Source organism: Notamacropus eugenii, chromosome 4 (assembly GCF_028372415.1).
Source record: "Notamacropus eugenii isolate mMacEug1 chromosome 4, mMacEug1.pri_v2, whole genome shotgun sequence".
Taxonomy (NCBI): Eukaryota; Metazoa; Chordata; class Mammalia; order Diprotodontia; family Macropodidae; genus Notamacropus; species Notamacropus eugenii.
In genome coordinates this window covers 194,233,485-194,253,123 of record NC_092875.1, presented here as the reverse complement: position 1 = coordinate 194,253,123, position 19,639 = coordinate 194,233,485, and the positions used below count along the sequence as shown (strand labels likewise).

The window sequence follows — 19,639 nt, the reverse complement described above, 5'->3', positions numbered from 1 at the left end:
TCAGCTAAGCCTAAGCAAATTTCTGCCGTTTGGAGTTTAGCACTGGAATTGGGAAGGTTGGAGTATAGATACAAGCATGAATCTCTGTCTTGTCCTCATTTCCTTTCTTCCTTTACTCTGAGTTCTGTTGAGACACAGAATCCTACCACACGGCTAACACAGCCTGAGCAAATTTCTGCTGTTTATCTCCAAGACACAGGGAGGAGGGAAGTGGGAGGGAAGGAGGGTGGTGTTTCTGTTGCAAGTGTGTGACTCAACCTGTGTCAGTATAGTACGTGCTTGTTAGATGTTTGGGAATATTGGCCTTCTCTGTTATTAGTTCAAGGTAGTACCTTGTTTGAGTACTTGGTGTTCTAGGTTGTGGAGACAACTGACATTGCTTTATCTCTGGTGGATTCTTCTTTTGGAGAGGTTTGAAAGGTGTGAGAATCAGAGACAATATGTAGTCCATTTTTGCTACATGACCCTGAAGTCATCTTTCAAATACAACGAAGAAATATTTGAAGGCATCTATCATGTCCCCTCTAAATCTTTTTTTCTGTCGACTAAATATTTCCAGTTCTCTCAAATGACCTTCCTTCCCATGGCATGATTTTGAGGCCTTTCACCATCTTGATTGCCTGCTTCTGGACATCAAGCTTATCATTGTTAAAATCACCTTATCACCTTAAAATGTGGTGCCTAGGACTAAACACCTCTCTGAAATACCCTTGTGAATGCTTAGTGATTTAGCCAATGTATTATGTGGGTAGCTCAAGATAGGATTGATTAGGGAAATACAATCTCGCAAGTCAGAGACACTATGCTTTTAATATAGACTAATATTAACTTTTTTGGCTGCCATATCACACTGATGACTCATGTTAAGGTTGTATCACTAAAACTTTTAAAAATTATTTATTCCTTTTCTTGATATCTCATTAATTTCTGAATTGATCCCTTCTCTTCCTCTATTTGGCAAAATTTTATTTATAAGAAATATTTATAAAGTGAAAAAAGTAATTTGGTAAAACCAATCAATACAGTATGTCTGACAGCATATGCAATATTCTGTACCCATATTCCTCCACCTTTCCAATTAAAGGAAGTCCATTCATTCCCTCTTCTCTTTTTCAGACAAGCTATTATTTAGCCTTTTCTGCGTCTTGTAGTTATGAAGTAGATTTTTTGAGTCCAAGTTTAATACTTTATTTATATCTCTATTACATTTCATCTTAATGGATCTTCCCAATTGCATGGATGAAGAAATTTTGTTGCTTTATTTCACTTTTTTGTCCTTACCATCCTCAGAAATACTTAATTACCCTTAAGATTACTTTTTTCCATAGTATTTAATATTTCCCTGGGAAGAAGGAACTATAAAATGAACAAGGTCAAGGAGTAGATTGTTAGTTCTTTGAGGGCAGGGATCTGTTTTCCTTTCTTTTTGTATCCCCAGCATATAGTGAGCCTTTAATAAATGCTTGTTGAGTAAACAAATGAATAAATGAATAGGAGGTTGATTCTCTCAAAGCAGAACAAGCATATGGGAAAAAACATTCCTTTACTGATTGTATTTGGACACTTCACTCAGTTGGCAGTGTGTTGTAGTGAAAAGAGACTTGGGTGTGTACCTTGATTTGAGTCTTGATCTACTACTTATTACCTAAGTGGCCTTAGGTAAACCATTTTAATGTCCTTAGATGTCAATTTCCTCATCTTAAATCAATGGCTGGATTAGGTGATCTCAAAGGCTCCTTTTAGCTTCAAACCTCAGTTGTTGCTTTTGCCTAAGTTGGAAGCAATCATTGACAGATTTCACTTGTCATCAGTGATATGAAGAATAAATGGAGGAATTGGTCATCTATTAATCATGCAAATCACGTTTTATTTTCTAGGATTATAGGACTAGCAACGGTAAGAAATCTTAGGGATCATCTCATTTAAAGCCACGGGAAATGTCAGAGGCAGGCACTGAACCCAGATCCTCGAATTCTGAGTCTGTTTTTTTTTCTCTCCTGTACCATACTGCCTCATGTCCTTGAGATAAGAAGACTTTCCAAAGTAGCTGTTGTAGGCTCAGGGCTATTGAAAGTACAAAAAGAAACGTACTGTACAACTTCTTAAAGGTTTGAAAAAAATTCACACAACGTACACAGCTTCTCCAAATGATAGGGCTTTGCCACAAAGTCAGTGGATTCTGCCTCAGATTTCAGCTCTGCTGCTTACAATAAATATTCCATATTTTGTCTTTCTTTTAAAACCTCTGTTTCCCTCATTTGCCCTCTTCCATCAAGGATCTTCCTAGGCACTCAGCTTTGCAAACGAATTCATCGTGGTGCCATGCAGAGCCTGATATATTTGGAGACAGGGTACCTAGGTCCAAATATTTATTCTGCTTTGTGCTCCTGTGTGACCTTGGGCAAGTCTGTGGATCTTAGTATCTCTCATCTGTAAAATGAGTAAGATGGCTTTAAGATCCCTTGGTTCTCTAAATTAACACATCTATTTCTCGTTGATTTCGGAGTCATCATTGATGCTCATTTCATATACCTGGTCATCTGCCAGATCATGTCATTATTAACTCCACAACAGCCTCTGAATCTTTCCCTTTTTACCCACTCCCACAGATACCACTATAGCTTAGGCCTTTCTCACCTCTTGCCTGAACATCAGTTTTCTAATTGCTCTCCTTCCCTCAGGTCTCTGCCCTTGCCCATTTACTCCATCCACTGATCCCACAGCTGCCAACTGGCATCTCTGAAAAGTAGATCTGACCATCACACTCCCTCTCCCACTTGTGATAAAGCCTTAGCGATTTCTTGAGGATCAAATATGAACTCCACTGCTTACCCCATCTTTTTAGACTGATTTCACATTCTTCTCTACGCATCCAATCTATGTTCTGGACAAATGAGTGCATATGCTTTTCCTATGGGTGACATTTTTTCTCCTTCCCGCATGCCTCACACAGATTCTTCCTCTGTGGTTTAAGGCTCTTTTTTTTTTTTTTACTCCTGCTTCAAAGGAGAATGAGTTCCTTTCATAGAGCCGCAGTGACAGTCCCTCAAACAGAAGGCCTCTCCAGGTGTCTCCAGTTGTTAGTGATCTGTCCTTGAGATTCTTTTTGTATGATTGATCTGCATAAATATCCTCCCCTCCCAGCCAATAGCATGTGAGTTCCTTCAGGGTATGGGAATGTTTCTTTTGTTTTTTTGCGGGGAGGGCTTGGCACATTCCAGGGCCTCTTATGGATAATTTCTTGTTGAATCAAACTGAATTACACAGGTGGTAATTCAGCTCTCTGAGCTTCTGTTTATTCACCAGCAAATGAGGGAATAGTACTAGATGATGTTTAAAGTCCGTCTCTAAACCCATGAACTAGGATCGCCCATATTATCTAATAATAATAATAACACTTACGTAGCACTAAGTGCTTCACATTTATTATCATATTTGATACAACAATCCTGGGAGGTAGATGTTATTATCACGTCTATTTTACAGATGAGGAAACTGAGGCCGAGGGATAAGTGATTTGCCCAAAGTCACACAGATAGTGTCTGAGGCTGGATTTGAACTCAAGTCTTCCTGACTCTAGGTGTGGCACGCTATCTACATCCCCACCTAGCTGCCCCATGTGGAATGGATTATGGATTTTGAGCCAGAAGGAACCTCAAAAGACATCAGTCCAACTCCCTCATTTTTCAGATGAGGAAACTGGACCCCGAGCAGGGAAGTGACTGGATTTAAATTTTTAAGAAAACAATCACTATATCTAAAAAAGAACAAGAGTGAGAAACAAAACAAAAAAGTATATTTGTACGGCAAGAGAGGCAGGATTTGTACTAAACCTGTGTCCTCAGATGAGTGGCCTTGCCACTCCACAGAGCCTCTATAATGGCACAACAAATTCAATTTTAATTTTTTTGGTCAAGAGAATGTTTGCTGTAGTATCAAAAGCAGTTTCTATGCTGACATAATTAAAACATAATATGTTTCATTGAAGGGCACATAATAGACTGAAAGACTGTTAAAAAGGGGAGAGCAGGATGAAAATATAAATATTCTTAAGGAAAAACTAAATATGCCTTTTTGGATTAAATTCACAAGTTTCCTTGTGAATAAAATTAAACAACAGATTCCGTGTTTTGTTTTGTTCTTTAAACAAAACAACTCAACTACTTTTATTTTAGAAAACCAGTAATCATATCTTGTAAAGATCAAAAGTGAGAAGTGAGAATAATAGCATTATATTACGTCTCAAGCACTGAATTTTTATGGTTGAGGCGCTTTCCTCACAACACTCTTGTGTGGGTTTATACTATAAGCACATTATCCCCATTTTACAAATGAGAAAATGAAGAACCAGAATTTGTATCCAGATCTGCTGATTCCTACATCCATTACAGTATCTTGCCTCAAGTCACTTCATAAGTGACCAAAAAGAAAAGGCATAGACATGTACCTACTTTTAAAGCAACATGACATATGAAAATTTATATTTACAAAAGAAGTTTTGGGATGATTCTTCACTTAATAAAATGTTCCTGCTAGGCTCTTAAAATAGCAAATACTCCTAAACCATTTAAAATATGAATGCAATTACAAAATATTTATGTTCAGCATTTAAAGCAATATGCTACTTGGGTAAAATGACATATAGCTGTAGATGCAGATACCTAATCATGACTCTTTGCAGTGTGACCAACACAAAAGGACAAGTAACAAGGTACATTAAAAAAGGTTTAATAAAGCTTCAAAATTTTTCATATTACAAAGAAATGCTTAGAATCACTTGCAGTATACTTAGTCTCAAAATTGAAGACACAGAAGATTTTGAACCGCAGATACTCTGTATGTCTTGCTAAAAATAATATCAAAGGATTTAATTTTAAAAATAAGATATTTATAGACAAAACAGTACTAAGTTCTGGGCCAGATAACCAATGGATTCCACTCAAACTCAAGCAGTGCTGTCCTCATTAAAATTGTGGATGAAGAAAAGGGAGGAGGGTTGAGTTATAAAGCAATGCCTTTTCAGGAGAGATGTGGTCAAGTTTCCAAAGAAGCTTTTAATTAGAAATTTATTACTTTCCACAGATTCTTTATTTGAGTGTTCTACTGATGTGTTTTTATAAAAAAAGCAACCAGAAGAGCTAGCAGAACCAAGCCCACAGATAATGTCTTCAGCCCACCATCTTGCAATGTCCAGAGCATCCGTAAGCCTATCCTGGAACTCCAAGATTCTTGCAGAGTCTCTGCAGATGTGTGTACTTTCGTTCTTGAGCCATTTTCAAGCACATATCTGAACTCCTGTGGAGAGACAAAAGGTGATTTCAAGATGTCTGTAAAGTACAGTCTACAACACAGATCAAATGCTAAATAAATTCTCTATTAGATGGAGAATGGTTCCAATTTCCATACCCACAATGCCACTCTTTTGTTGCCATCTCACATTCCAGTTAATATCTGAATCTAGAATAACATGAGGAATTTTTGTAGTTACTGTATTAAAACTGTCCCTCAAAAGAAATTAATTGCAAAACTGACAAAACTTAATATTAAGTGTACATCTCTCAGCTCCAGTACAGTTCAAATGTTATTATTTCTCATAATCCTCGGTGCCTACACTGATATCCTGCTGACTTCCCTGCCCTTTGATTCCTTAACACAGAGGTACACAGCTGGAGAAAAAAGGCACCCACATACAACAATCTTATCCACAGCAGGACCCCGCCAACGTCAAGAATTTCTTTAGTTGTTCGGTGGCGCTTCAAATCTGCCCATAGGGCCTCCTCCCCGTCTCAAACACTCGCCTTCCTGTGTAGTATATTGCGTCTGAGAGTCACCTGCTGAGGATGCTACTCTCAGCTGATTTAAAAGTGATACCAGTCACAAAGTGGCCATTCTTTTGACAGAATAGTGAAGGTATTCTCTTGCTTTTCAGAATATATCCATGTAGGTCATGCTATTAATAAAAACACTACACAACTGATGCTGGACTAGCTAACAGATTTTGTTTTCTTGATGCAACTTGGTGTCTGATGGAAAAGGACCTCTTGATCTCTATGATGTTAACTAGGATGCAGAGAGGTTTTTAGGTTAGAGTCGGGGCATGTGAATTAAGAGTCTAAAGCCAGCTACTGGCTCCCTGTCCAATCTGCTGCAGGTCACCTAACCTCTCTGGATCTCAGTTTCTTCATCTGTAAACTGGAGAGGTGGACCAGAAGACCAATAAGATCTCTTCCAACTTTAAATCATTTTATCTCACATATAAGTTTGCAAAACTTGTCCTATATATCCTTAAATATAATACTTGTAATTCAACTATCTGCAAGGAGATCGTTTTCCGTAACGGTGGCTAGCTAATTCTAAGAGCATTTAGGATATTCAATTATGTTAATCTTAAAAAAAAATGAAAACACAATTTTTAAAATATAATTAATCTTTTTTAAAGATAGGTCTAAACAAATGATTTACAAATTAGAGTGAAATATAAAGAAATACAAACACCTAGGTAGGACCTTCTCCCCGTAAAATCTAATTATTAAGCAAATGTTATTTGATTAATGTTGTTTTCCCTCCTCATCCTATTTTCTGGTTTGGACCAATGATTCATTGGTGTAGGGAACTCCCACATGGAAACTTTCTTCACTGACATAGAACAGCTACTCCTCTGTTATGTAAAGGTTGCCTGGGGCACTGAGAAATTAGAGTGATCATGGTCACAGAGCTAGAACATATCAGAAAGTGGACTTGAACCCAAGACTTTTAAACTCCAAAGCCAACTCATTATTCATTATACCACATTATATCATCTTTCCCATTTTATTTTGAGAAAAAAGTCTCATTTTTCTCTCACTCATGCTAAAAGTATACAAAAGACTACAGATCTAGGCCTGTTTATGGCCCTCTTGCACCAACTTGTAGTTTTTTTTTCAGGACTTTATAATTAAACTACTGTTTAGGAGACCTTGCTAATTTACAGAAGCTCATAAATACTCTTTCCTAAGCTCATGATTATTCCATTATCCCTCTCACTTTACAAATAGCACAAAAAAGTCATAGAAATAAACTTTCGTGCTAAGATGAAACTTGGAATTCATTTTGTCCAACACTCTCATTTAAAGTTTTTTAAAAAAATATTTGACCTTAAAAAGTATATTTTTTTCAATTACATGTAAAGACAATTTTAAACATTCATTTAAAAAAAAAAGTTGACGTCTAATTTTCTTCCTCCCAACCTCCTTCCCAAGACAGTAAGCAATTTGATATAGATTATATATGTGCAATCTTGTAAAACATATTTCCATATTATTTAGGTTGTAAAAGAAGAAACAGATCAAAAGAAAAAAATGAAAATAAAAGTGAAAATAGTGTGTTTCAATCTGCATTCAGATTCTATCAGCTCTTTCTTTGGAAGTGGATAACACTTTCCATCATAAATCATTTGGAATTGTCTTGGCTCATCGCATTGTTGCGAAGAGCTATAACATTCTCATTTTTGCAGAAAAAATCAACTGAGTATTTGAGAATTTAAGTGACTTATTCAAGGTCCCATAGATAGCAGTAAGATGCCCGGGTTCCTAATTTAGCACTTTCTTCATTTATTTTGTGGCAGTACATGACTTTTCCCTTAGTTTGAGTAAAAATTCATGACAGAGATGAACGGTCAAAGGCTACGAACAAACACTTCTTAAAAGAAGAACTGCAAAGTATTCTGCCTGCATGAAAAAACTGTTCCAAATCAGTAATCATAAGAGAAATGCAAATTAAAACAGACCAAGTTTTACTTTACACCCTGAAAATTGGCAAAAGTAACAAAAAATGACAACAGTCAACACTGGAGGAGTTGTAGGAAAGACAGGTATGCTAGTAAATTGTTGGTGGAGCTGTGAAATGGTACAACCATTCCGGAAAAAAATTCTGAATTATGCAAATAAAGTGACTAAAGGGTCTATGCCCTTTGAACCTTGGGTTTATACCCCCAAGAAAGTCACTGATGAGAAGAAAATCTCCATATATTACAAAATGTTTATGGTGGCACCTTTTGGGATAGCTAAGAATTGGAAATGGCACAGACAGTCATTTTGGGGGCACAGATAAACAAATTATATAGTACACAAATGTAAAGGAATATTCCTATGCTGTAAGAAATTAGATATGTGATGAACACAGAGGAGGATGGAAAGATCTATATGAACTGATGCAAAATGAAATGAAATGAAAGATGAAAATGAAAGACAAGGAAACAATATGCAAGAAACTACAACACATAAATGGAAACTAAAAAACCCCCAAAAGTAAATATAACAAAATTATAAAGATCAAACAGGAATTTAACGAAGAGATATGAGAAGATACTCTCAATCTGCTAGTTCAGGGAGGTGATAGATCTACAGGTGTTACATGTTCCATGTTTCTAGACTTTTTCAGCATATCAATCAGTTGTACTGATTTTTTTCCTCTCTAAAAAAAAAAATACTTGGGATAACTATTGTGGTTTAAGAAATAGAAAATATCAATAAAAACATAAAAAGTTCATGACTGTCTTTTCTAATCAGTAGATGCTTTTCTTGGCAGTCAAGGCACTCATTCCTTCCTCCCATATAAAATGCTTGGCTTTAGTTTAAGAGTTATTTTGCATAAAACACAAAAATAATACAAAGAATACAAATCCAAACCACTTTACAACAAACAAATAGCATTTCCAACCCAGCTTATTGTAAAAACCTTTCTGGAGATTATTAAACCCTTCTTTTCCCCTCTGAACAAGTAAAAACATTTGGAACTAAAGAAAAATTTTAAAAAATAGAATAGTGGATTCATCCCAGTTTCTTACATGTCACAAAACCATATGAGTTCATCTATATTTTATGCGTTGACCAAGAAGTTAAAATCTGAAATGGCTACTAAAAGTAAATTGTCACATCAAGAAAAGATTATATTATAGGGCAGGACCTCTTCTAGGGTTGGCTGAAGCAATATATAGTTTTAATGTTCTCTCCCTTAACCATAGAGGTCTTGATTAAACTCAGTAATGATGATCACCTAAAGCCATTTAATGACCCTGACTTTCAAGTGTACAAATTAATACAACTGTTTCTGACCAAAGAATAAACTACAGCCAGTTAACTGGATATTTCAACTGTTAGCACTGCTGTGATACTAAGGAAAAAAATGGGCTAGAAAGTCTAGTCTGCCAGTCTCAAAGGAGTAAACACGCTGCTATGGCAAAGTGATATTTTTACAGAATTAATAAGCACGTAATGGACAGACAGTTACTTAGAACCTCACTGAAGAAATAATGAGAGCTTAATATTTGCATTGTAAGTGATACAAGGCTAATTGTATGGTCATGTTTAAAAAAAAAGTAGAACTTGGGAAAAGGAATCACTAAATTTCAAAGAAAACTAAGCATGTGCAGCTTTATAAAAGAAGGTAATTAGAAACTATCCCTAAGGCACTTAAATACTAGTAATGCAGTTTCTTTCTAAAAATCAAGACTAATTTGCCTTTTTACCAATTCATAAAGTTTTACTTACTGGGATTTTTATTATTCAGTGAAACCAAAATTTTCAAAAGCCACAACTTGACCTCTGAGATTCATCAGAATTTTAGAGAAATCACATTACTCAGAAATGTCTTTATTGATAACAACTTCTCAGCCTGGTGAAATATAATGTAAAAGATTTATCCAGGGGTTCATTTATCATGCTATAGTAGATCTGTAGCATACTATCACCACCCATATTACCACTAGCAGTTAGTTTTACATTTGCTTATCACATGCTACTTTTTCCTCTAAGAAATGGAATTTCATTGCTGTCTTATTGAATTTTGAAAAAAAAAATTCACTTCCTAATTCCCAAGCTCATTTGTCCTTAAATGGCAGATAAAAGTTAGTAAAAGAGAAATATTGCTTTCCCTCATGTTCGCTGAGATTAGGGGGTCAAATTTCAACTACTTCAGTTTTCATTTTCTTTCATTAAAAAAAATCACTATAATGGAGGGCTGTGGAACACAACATATTGTCAGACTTGTTTTATGTGTTAGTTTTGTTGAACTGCTTCCATTTCTTTCCCACGTCTTTTTTATCTTATTCTTTGTCATAAGGGATGGCTCGATGGGTGGGGGAAGAATATATTTAGAAGTGAAGATAACATTAAAATAGTCAATTAAAATAAAATACATGAATAAATCCAGGAGTATATTGACAACGCAGTCCCTTATTTCTTCCTTCTTTAATTAATATCATTATTCAAGGTAGAGGAAACAGAAATAATACCTAAAACAGAAGCAATTTATAGTCACAAGGCACTAAATGGGACCTGCATTAGACGCATTACCCTACATAATGACACTGATAGAATAAGATCAATTAACCTTGTCATTTTAGCTTCTTTACACTTTTTAAATTGATAGGATGAAAAATATGGTTTTAGATTGTGTTCAGGAAAAGGATTATCTTATCAAATCTATAATACAGAAATAATTGAGTTGATACCAATTATTTTAAGAAAGATAAGTAACTTGGATTTAAATGAGCAAAAACATAATAATTTAAGTTCTAGACCAAGCAAAATTGTCAAATACATATCATCCCCTAGATGAGGAAATTATCCCCTGTACACTGGGCTGGGACACTTTACCACTGGGACACGACTCAGGAGAAACAGGAACGTAACCACTTACAGAGGGGACAATATTTTGGCCTGATCATATACCTTGGAACAATAATGCCAAAGTGGAGAGCTCTCTTCACCTAAAATTAAATAGACCTTTTATTCCTGTTCTGTTCTACATGTATATTACATCTGCTTTGCAGGGAAGGTACTGGCTCAGGGGTCTATGGTGAGTTTATGTCTACTCAGTGGGAAGAGTTCTTAGAATGCTCCCTTTTCTGAGAAAGGGAGACTAGAGTTCAGTAGACAGTCTGAGGTAGAGGTGTCAAACATGTAACCTGTGGCTGCTCCTGATGGGACCCTGAATTTCATTAAAATGTAATCGGAAAATCTTTAACAGTATAAATAAAAATATAGTAAAACAAAGATAATTTTATATTTGAAAACTAAGTCAATATGGCCTGCAGAGATCCTTCTGTATGGCTTGGTATCCTTACGAATTGTTTCTACTTGAGTTTGACACCACTAGCCAAAGGCTTCTCAGGGGGCACTTCACCCCTGAGTGTTCTCAGGGTTTTTGTTAGCATTTATTTTCCTTTGGATTTTTCATGGATCTTCAACTAAAATGGTAGGGAAACATAGGGAAGGAGTGATAGTGTGAGCTTCAACAGATGCTCCAATCCCAATGCATTCACCACATGGGGTCTGAGTTCTATTCCATCCATTCCTGGGGGCCCTTTTCCCACTTCTCTGCCTCCTCCCTGTACTTCCCCCTTCAATACTTCAAAAGCTTCATGTTTTCCTCTGGATGGTTTGAAACCACTGAAACACAGATGGAAACCTGTTGATGGCTTAGTCGATGGATGGTTTGACACTGAGAAGCTTATGGGAGGTGCCAGACCTCCAAGGCCCTCTTCGCTCTACAACTTATTCTCATTGGCTCCAGATGCAGAATTAGGGACAACCAATAGAAGTTGAAGAGAGGAACATGCAGGAAGTTGTGTGCCTTAACAGAGGGAAGCATTTAGCAATCAGAGCTGCCCAAAAGTGAGATGCGCTGCTGCAGCAAGCAGTCCCATGTTTAACAAACATCACTTGTCTGCTCAGAATTTAGTTTAGATCAAAGGATCCCCAAGGTCTCCCTCAGCTTCTGACGCTTTACAGTTAGACAGGTCCATCACTGGTAGATTTCCAGTTGGACATTAAGCCCACAATTACATCTTTTTTCTGCTTGTGAAGTTCACTCTGGCTGGCAGAGCCTTCAAGAGCCCTGGGGGGTGGGGCTGGGGGTGGAGAGCATCTCTGCCTCAACTGCGCATCATCGTAAGGTTTTACTGGAGAATTTTCTTAACCACCACAATAAAACGATTTTATTAAATATAATACATACTTAATGGTGATGAAGCCTGTGTAACTTAATGGTTAAGAAGAAAACAAGAGGCTGTATAACAGTGCCTCATATAAGACTTAGTGCTGGTTCTTATCCTACTCCTATTAGACTGTCAGGATGCATTAAGAATACATTTCTAGTTTACTAGTATTTTTCATTTGAAACATATGAAACAAGAAAAAACATGGCAATGGACAGTAATAATAAAATTGATCATGAAAATTGAGAATTCTGATAAGCAGATTACATTTTGCATTTAACTTACAGGCATCTCCATCCCATGGAACTGGTTTCTTTTTTTCCTTTTTAATGTTACTCATATGCTAAATGGAACATGCAATGCCATTTATTTAATACTGCATCTCACACATAGTAATTTCATATTCCTTTCCTTGAAATCCTTAGCTACATCCAGCTTTGTAAGTAAAACCCGTATAGATGGTACACACATGGAAGTGGTATTTTTTGGAGGAGATGATGGGAAAGAAGTTGGAGAGAATATACTTGATCTTACATTAGGAAATGTTGCAAAATGTGTTTTAATGAGGAACAGTTGGTCTGGTTCTGCTCAAGTAAGAGATGTCCCTGGAAGAGAGTTGCCACCTGTCTTCCCATCTTGCAATGCAGACTCTAAAATGAGCGCTTCTGTCCCTGATACCTGCAGGTGGTTGCCACTGTCTTACAATGACATTCTGTTTGCCAGCCTGAATGAAGTTTGGCTGACTGACAATTATGGTCCCCTTATATTTCATATAACTGTTGGAGACAGTAGGGTAAAGGAAGTATTGGCAAACTATTTGTGCCCCCTCCCTCATTTTTTTAGACAATTAAATGTGACATTTTATCTGATATTATGCAATCAGGAATCCCCAATTACCCCCAATCAAACTTTCTTCATATTTTCTATATGGCTTTTACATGTGCTGTATATAAGTGTCAACACACACACACACACACACACTTATGTTTAAAATCAAATCAGAAATTGTAAAATCAGACTAGATTATGTCTTTTACTACTATTTTAAACATTTCACAACATATATACATATAAGTAATTAATGTTCTACTATATATATACACATATGTACATATTATTGCAATCTGCATGCTTTATTTTAGGGGCAGAAACAATTTAAAATTAAGTATCATCCATAATTTTTTCCTTCCAACAACAAAAAACCCCTATACCTTTAACGCTGACAGTCTTATTAAAATAAGGAAGAAAATTTCTAAGTTCTAATACAGTGAAACAGTCACCATGAACTTGGCATCATGGCCAGCTTTTCATCTTGTTTTGGTGGTAGCAGAGTAAACATAAGGTTTTGCTAATAAGGTATAGTATTAATTATTCAAGTATCTATTGTATGATCAAATGCATTTCAGATTATATTCTGAATAATTCTGCCTTGACAACTGCCAGAGGTATATACCTTATGAGCTCTTGCATCGTTTCACTGATCCCTATCTTTCTGATGCCCTAGTCTTAGACTTTAACTCTGTAGTATAAAAGAAATCACACAGTTACTTCAAAACCCCAGGCCTGGCATCTGCTGATCATAGCAGCGCTTTCCCTAAGACTTTTCTTCATGTTAGTTAACTCTCAACTGAGATTTGAATGGATTCAAAATATTTCTTACATGTAAATTCCTTTCATGGCTCAGAGGTACTGTTAGAGTTTCACATACTAGCTAACCACAGTGAAAAGCTACTTGAGGGTACTTTGACTCTCTGTGTGAAGATGCTGGAGTGGTTGCCCATTTCCTTCTCCAGCTCATTTTACAGATGAGGAAACTGAGACAAACAGAGGGAAGTGCCTTGCTCAGGGTCACACAGTTAGTAAGTGTCTGAGGCCATATTTGAATTCATGAAGATGTCTTCCTGATTCCAAGCCCAGTGCTCTACCTGCTGCACCACCTAGCTGCTTTTTGATAGTACATAACTCAAGATAAATTAGCTTTGGACCTTTTAATTGAAGTATTGAGTACAGTGATTGTATTGTATTACAGAGCCTAAACAGGATAGTTACAACCCAATTTAAATCTAAAGTGCAATGGCAGATATGATGATGCAAATCAGATAATGGAAATAATCAAGATCTGTAATCTCTCTTTGACTTCAGCTACCATGTTTGCCTCTATAAATTTTTGTTAAATAGGATGGAAGCTCACCAAGGGTGTGGGCTGTTTCATTTATCCTTTAATAAGACTATTTGGGCATCTGTAAAGGGGGTGTAGACTGAAAGCAAGAAGATCAATTGGGTAATTTTTCCAATGGTTCAGGCAAGAAGAAACAAGGGATCAAAGTCATTTGAGGTCATGGGTTCCAGTTGTAGCTCTACTCCTTATTGCTGGTTGATTTGGGGGGCCAAGCACGGTGTCTTCATATCTAAAAGAAGGGAGTTAAGCTAGATGGCCTCTCACGTACCTTCCCATAACAAACAATCCCATGTTTATGAAACAGAAGATGAGAGCATTTCTTGTATTAGTTATATTTAAAAGTACTTACTACTCACTTTCTCCCACCCCCTGGTTTTAAAACTCATTCTAGAAGCTACTACAGAATGCTCTAAAACCTGAGAAGCCAGGCATTTCCAGCGAAGTTTTTCTTAGGGATGTGGATAAATACACACAGACACAGACACACAGACACACACAGACACACACACACACACCCTGAGCTGTGATAAGGAGCTCTATAGTCACCCATTTACATATTCTGTGGCCTGTATACTGATAGTGGCAGAAATCTGAACTCAGCTAGCTATTCCTGGATCAAGAGAACCATTAGCACAACATATATTTGTAGCACAGGTGAAGTGAAGAGGAATGAAGAAAGGGTGAATGGGGAAATGATGCTTTGCTGATAATGAAAGCCTTTTGATAATATCAGAAACCACAACTAAAAAGACTGTTCATTCCACTGGCTGAACACAGGAAGTGTTGCTCTTGGATGTTGCCGAACATACAATTGCTAGTATTAAATTTAATCTTTAAGAAATCAATTCAATGCAAACTAATTCCTCCTCAGGGTTTCCTCCAACGAGGTAACCATGGGAGTGAGTTGGCAGACGTTTGGTTTGTATTTAAAATGAAAGAGAAGTCATGTGTGATGTTAGCTGTTATTACAGAAGCTCTCTCATTCTCTTCTAAGCGTGATTTTCAAAGGCACTCACACTATGAGCATAAGTGAAATGAATGTGAGGTAGGGTTTTAGCATCATTCAGCTCCACAGGCTGTACAAAATTAGTAAAGGAGATGACAGGTGCTTGCTACTGTCTCTGTCACATAATTAATTAGTTAAAAGGGAAACCCATTTCCTATAGACCACCATCACTGGTTTCTGGCTTTGAAAATGCAGATAAGCCATTTAAGATAAATTGTATGGCACCATTTACCTGTGATTACACTGAACTTTTTGTTTTTGAATTCAGCCTTCTGTGGTGGACTTACCCACATCCCAGACTGCTTTCACTACAAAGATTTCAACATGGTTATGTTATATTCTTTCAAATATCCATGTTAGGGAACATATGTATGTATGTATGTATGTATGTATGTATATGTGTCTCTCTCTCTATACACACACACACACACATACACACACACACACATATATACACACATACGGGTATATTTATTTATTTTTTGTCAGTTCTTATTCCTTCCATGGAAATAAAAAAGTCAAAATGGCTCTATCAAAGAATATTCCTTAAAAAATGGAACTTACATAGTTTAACTGATTTAATTATTCACATCTGTGTTTAGGATAACTATGAAATAACACATATAAACTGCCACCTTTTAAATTTTGAAAGCAAGAAAAAGTCTAAGATGTTTAAAAACAGTAGATTCCTATTCTATGAATACTCCTTAACACTGAGTTGTGTTTCAAGTCAGTTGTTTCTAACTTAATTTTTTTTTCTACAGAAAATGTTATACATGGGGCCAGATTTTTAGACTAGCTAACAAAAACCTGTTGGGCATCACCACTCCCTTCTTCCTATCTTCCTAGTCTTACTCCCTCCTCTGTGTTTTCTACAATGCAGACACTTGTCTCTTTGATGCACTTGTCTCTTTGATGCTTCCTGCACACGTCAATGTATCTCTGGACTGTCACTTTTTTTTAAGTGCTCCCCCCTGCCACCTATTTTATTTGCCAATTAATCAATATTTCTTTCTCTTCTCACTCCAACCACAAATGAAATGAAAAAACAAAACAAAAAACAAAAACAAACCCATGCCCACAATGCTTTGTCTTCTCATCTTTCCCCTAAGCTTCCTCAGACTCAGCTCAAATGTGACCTTTAGAAATCCTGTCTTTGTCTCCATCCATCCCCACTCCCAGTACTATCCCTCTAAGGCTGTACTACCTTCTACCTCTTTAGTACCTATCTTGTATGCATATACTTGTTTGCAAATAGTCTCTCCCTAGGATATGAGCTCCTTAAAGACAAGGACTATGTTTTCGCCTTTGTTTATACACCCAATATTTAGCCTAGTGTCTTGCACATACTAAGCACTCAATTAATGCTTGTTGACCAACAAGGATTTATCTAACCCGTACTGTAACTTTAGTACTGCGCCACTGCATGTCCAATACTGTTCTGGTGGTAAAACAGAGTTCTACTTTGGGACTCTAGGAACAGACTCTAAGTGGGAACTGAGACTACTAAATTTCTACTTCCTACTAATTGTTGCTGCAAGGACATGGATTTTCTTAGAAGTGTGCAATGATATATCCCTCCCAAATTATGAGGAAAGATAGAAGGCTACTTGAGGAATGTATGTGGTTGTGGCAGGGGAGAAGAAGAGAAACCAGAAAAAAGACAGAAAAATGGAAAGAGCATGTAAGATTGCTTAATATAGGCTTATTTGGAATAGAGACACATCAAATTAAAAGGAGCTGTACTGTACTTTCAAATCATCACTTACTTTAAAAAAGCTGGTTAGTTTGTGTCCTAAAGAATTCTGCTTTTTGATTTCTTACCATCATGTAAAAATGGAGAGCCATGAGCCTAAAAATAGGGAGCTTTTCTTCAGCTCCAAGTATGACTAACCTGTCTCAAGTTGGTTTTAATTTACAGAGCATCCTAGACCCATCTTGCTTAATTAGCCTAAGAAAGTTGAAGGAGTCTCAGCTTAGGGCTGATTTCTGAAGGGTCATCCTGGTAACGGAACATGCCTGAGAATTTTGGCCTACGGTCAAACAGGGAATTGAGCAGCCTGGGATCACTTTGATGTGGCTGAATGGAGACTATAGCCTTCTGAGTTAAAGGATCTTGTTTCTGCTGTTTGCTCACTATATGACCAGCAAGTCTTCACACCCCTCAGGTCTCCATTTAACTCATCTGTTAAAAAAAAAAATTAAAAAAAAGAGCAGATGGACTAGATGACTTCAAAGGTTCCCTTAAATCTGAAATTTCTAATTCTATGAACTATGATTTGCCCAAGATCACATACATTCTAGGTGACCTTGGTTTCCCAAAGGCTCTGGGAGATCATGCCAAGCTAGAAAAGCTTCAAGTATGGGTCCAGTGATAAGCTGGAAGTCTGCTCTCCAAGGACTAGTCCTGCAAAGTTTTGAGAGAGGCTTATCACCATGTTGGCTTCAGACCAATGATTTTTTTTTCTTCCACAAACAATCCCAAACACCATCTACTAAGGCACAGAAAGCTGATCTATGTTGGTAGGGGGAATACTCAAATCACAGATCTTAAAGTGTACTTAGTACAAGGTAAAATGGAGTAATATCTGCATTTTTTACAGGTATAGAAGGCTAAACAAATTGACTAGTATCAGAGGTAGAAAGACATGTAAGGTCTTCTGACTCCCCCTCAATTGCTTTATTTGCTAAAAATGTCTCTCCATTTAAGGAGAACTCAGCTCAGACATCTCATTTCTCCCCTCACTATACTATTCTGGACTTTTTCCACTATGTCCCAAGAAGCTCAGTATTGGAATGATCTCATCATCCTCTAAGATCTCCTCAGCCTTGGTCTTCCACTTCATCACTACTTTCTCCTTCTCTGACTGGAAAGTGGACTCCAAACCTCCATTTAAGGAAGGAGTTTAGCTCAGACGTCTCCTCATTTCTCACTTGGTTGCACTACTTGGAGATATCTCTGACTACTCCACTATGCTCCCATGCCCTTTCCTTCGTCTCCTCTCCCTCTGCTACTTGTGTTCTCCGTTAGTGTCTCTCAGGGGTTCCCAGTAGCCCCTAGGGTGGTTGCAATCAGTAGCTCAGTGACTGCTGCCTTAACCAAGTCACTGAAACTACCTTCAGGAAGAGGAAAATCACCACAGGTAATTGCACAATTAGTGATGCAATTGGAGTGAGTGCTAATTACTCTGCATTATATCACATATGTGTTTACCTTGGTTGGTATTCAAATTGGTACCCTAAAGATGTCATATACATCCCGAATATATTTTGAACTAATGCATTAATGTTGATAAGCACAATAATTAATTCCGCTTTTTCACTGAACCAAGTAAAATACAATTCTTCAGTATGAAATTCAGTCTATAGAACTGTACTAATTCATAGATGAGCTCCATGAATGTTCAATGGGTAATGCAGAGGGTCAGTGAGATGCAGTTTGAAGAAAAGGCATGCCTAAACAATTATGCTCTGAGTTTTATTTCTAGGACACCATTAAAAAATGTGTGTGTGTGTGTGTGTGTGTGTGTGTATCTAGAATGCTTCTATAAAAGCCACCTGGGATTGGAGCCAATATCTTGGGGGGGAGGGTAGAAGGAAAAATAGGAAGGAACACACCCTCATTTGCTTCTAACATGGTTAGTTGATCTGTTTGAAATTAGATCCACTTTCAACTGTTTTAACTTAATTATTAAGCCATTTCTTAACCTCATGAATGCAGTTTTCATTTGCTTTCAAAACTGGCCCTGAACTAATAGACCCTCTCACTTGAGTGATTTGGGAAATGAATGTTAGATAGGGAGAAAATTTTAACAGAGCTTTTCTAAGGGTCAGAGCTTCAAAAAATACAGCACAGAGTGTACATAAAACCCAGGACACCTGCATAGTCTGCTAACCCTTTGTCAGGTAATGAGGAAAACTGGCACTGTTTAAAACTTCTGCTCCCTTTCCAAAACCAATCTGTTCTCCTGGTGCTCCAGCATAAGGATCAAAGTGCTAGGAGATGAGAAATAGGTAGGAGTCATGCACCCTCAGGCTTCCTTCCCTTCACTAGTATAATACAGAAGGCTAAGCGCAAAGCTCCAATTTATAATACTGTACTAAATAATGAGCATGAAGTATTAGAGAAAGTCAGTAAGGGTAGCTAGTGAGTTGATTTCTTTACTACTTACTTTTTTTGTATTTACGAGAGTTATAAAGACAAAATCCATCCTGGTTTCTTCTCATGTTTGTAAGAAACAATGGACTGATCAAAAACAGTAAAGTGAGAAAATTATTGGCTGTTAAATGTTTATCTTTAATGCTAAAGGTTAATTATTGTACATTATGTGCCTTAAATAGGGATTGAATATTAAAAACACTACAAAGATAGAAAACTAAAAATTCATTTTTTTTTCCACTTGGATCATAGATGTTCAACCAAAAGCTGGTATTTTAAATTTTTTAAAAAAGTAATGAAAATATCTGTTGTCTGCTTT

General features: G+C 36.8%; 1 protein-coding gene across 2 annotated transcripts in view; it reads right to left on the bottom strand.

Annotated features, from left to right (window-relative positions):
• Window positions 1-4,712: 4,712 nt before the first annotated feature.
• Window positions 4,713-19,639, bottom strand: part of CDKAL1 (CDKAL1 threonylcarbamoyladenosine tRNA methylthiotransferase) — a 637,247-nt gene continuing 622,320 nt past the window's right edge. The window contains exons 16-17 of one of the 2 annotated variants that reach the window (XM_072603951.1): window positions 19,334-19,407; window positions 4,713-5,295 (exon numbers count right to left, since the gene is read on the bottom strand). In XM_072603951.1, the coding sequence (XP_072460052.1) occupies window positions 19,354-19,407 (54 nt within the window). In that variant the 3' untranslated portion in view covers window positions 4,713-5,295; window positions 19,334-19,353. The remainder of the gene's footprint in view (window positions 5,296-19,333; window positions 19,408-19,639) is intronic. The other variant, XM_072603950.1, reaches the window with a different exon arrangement.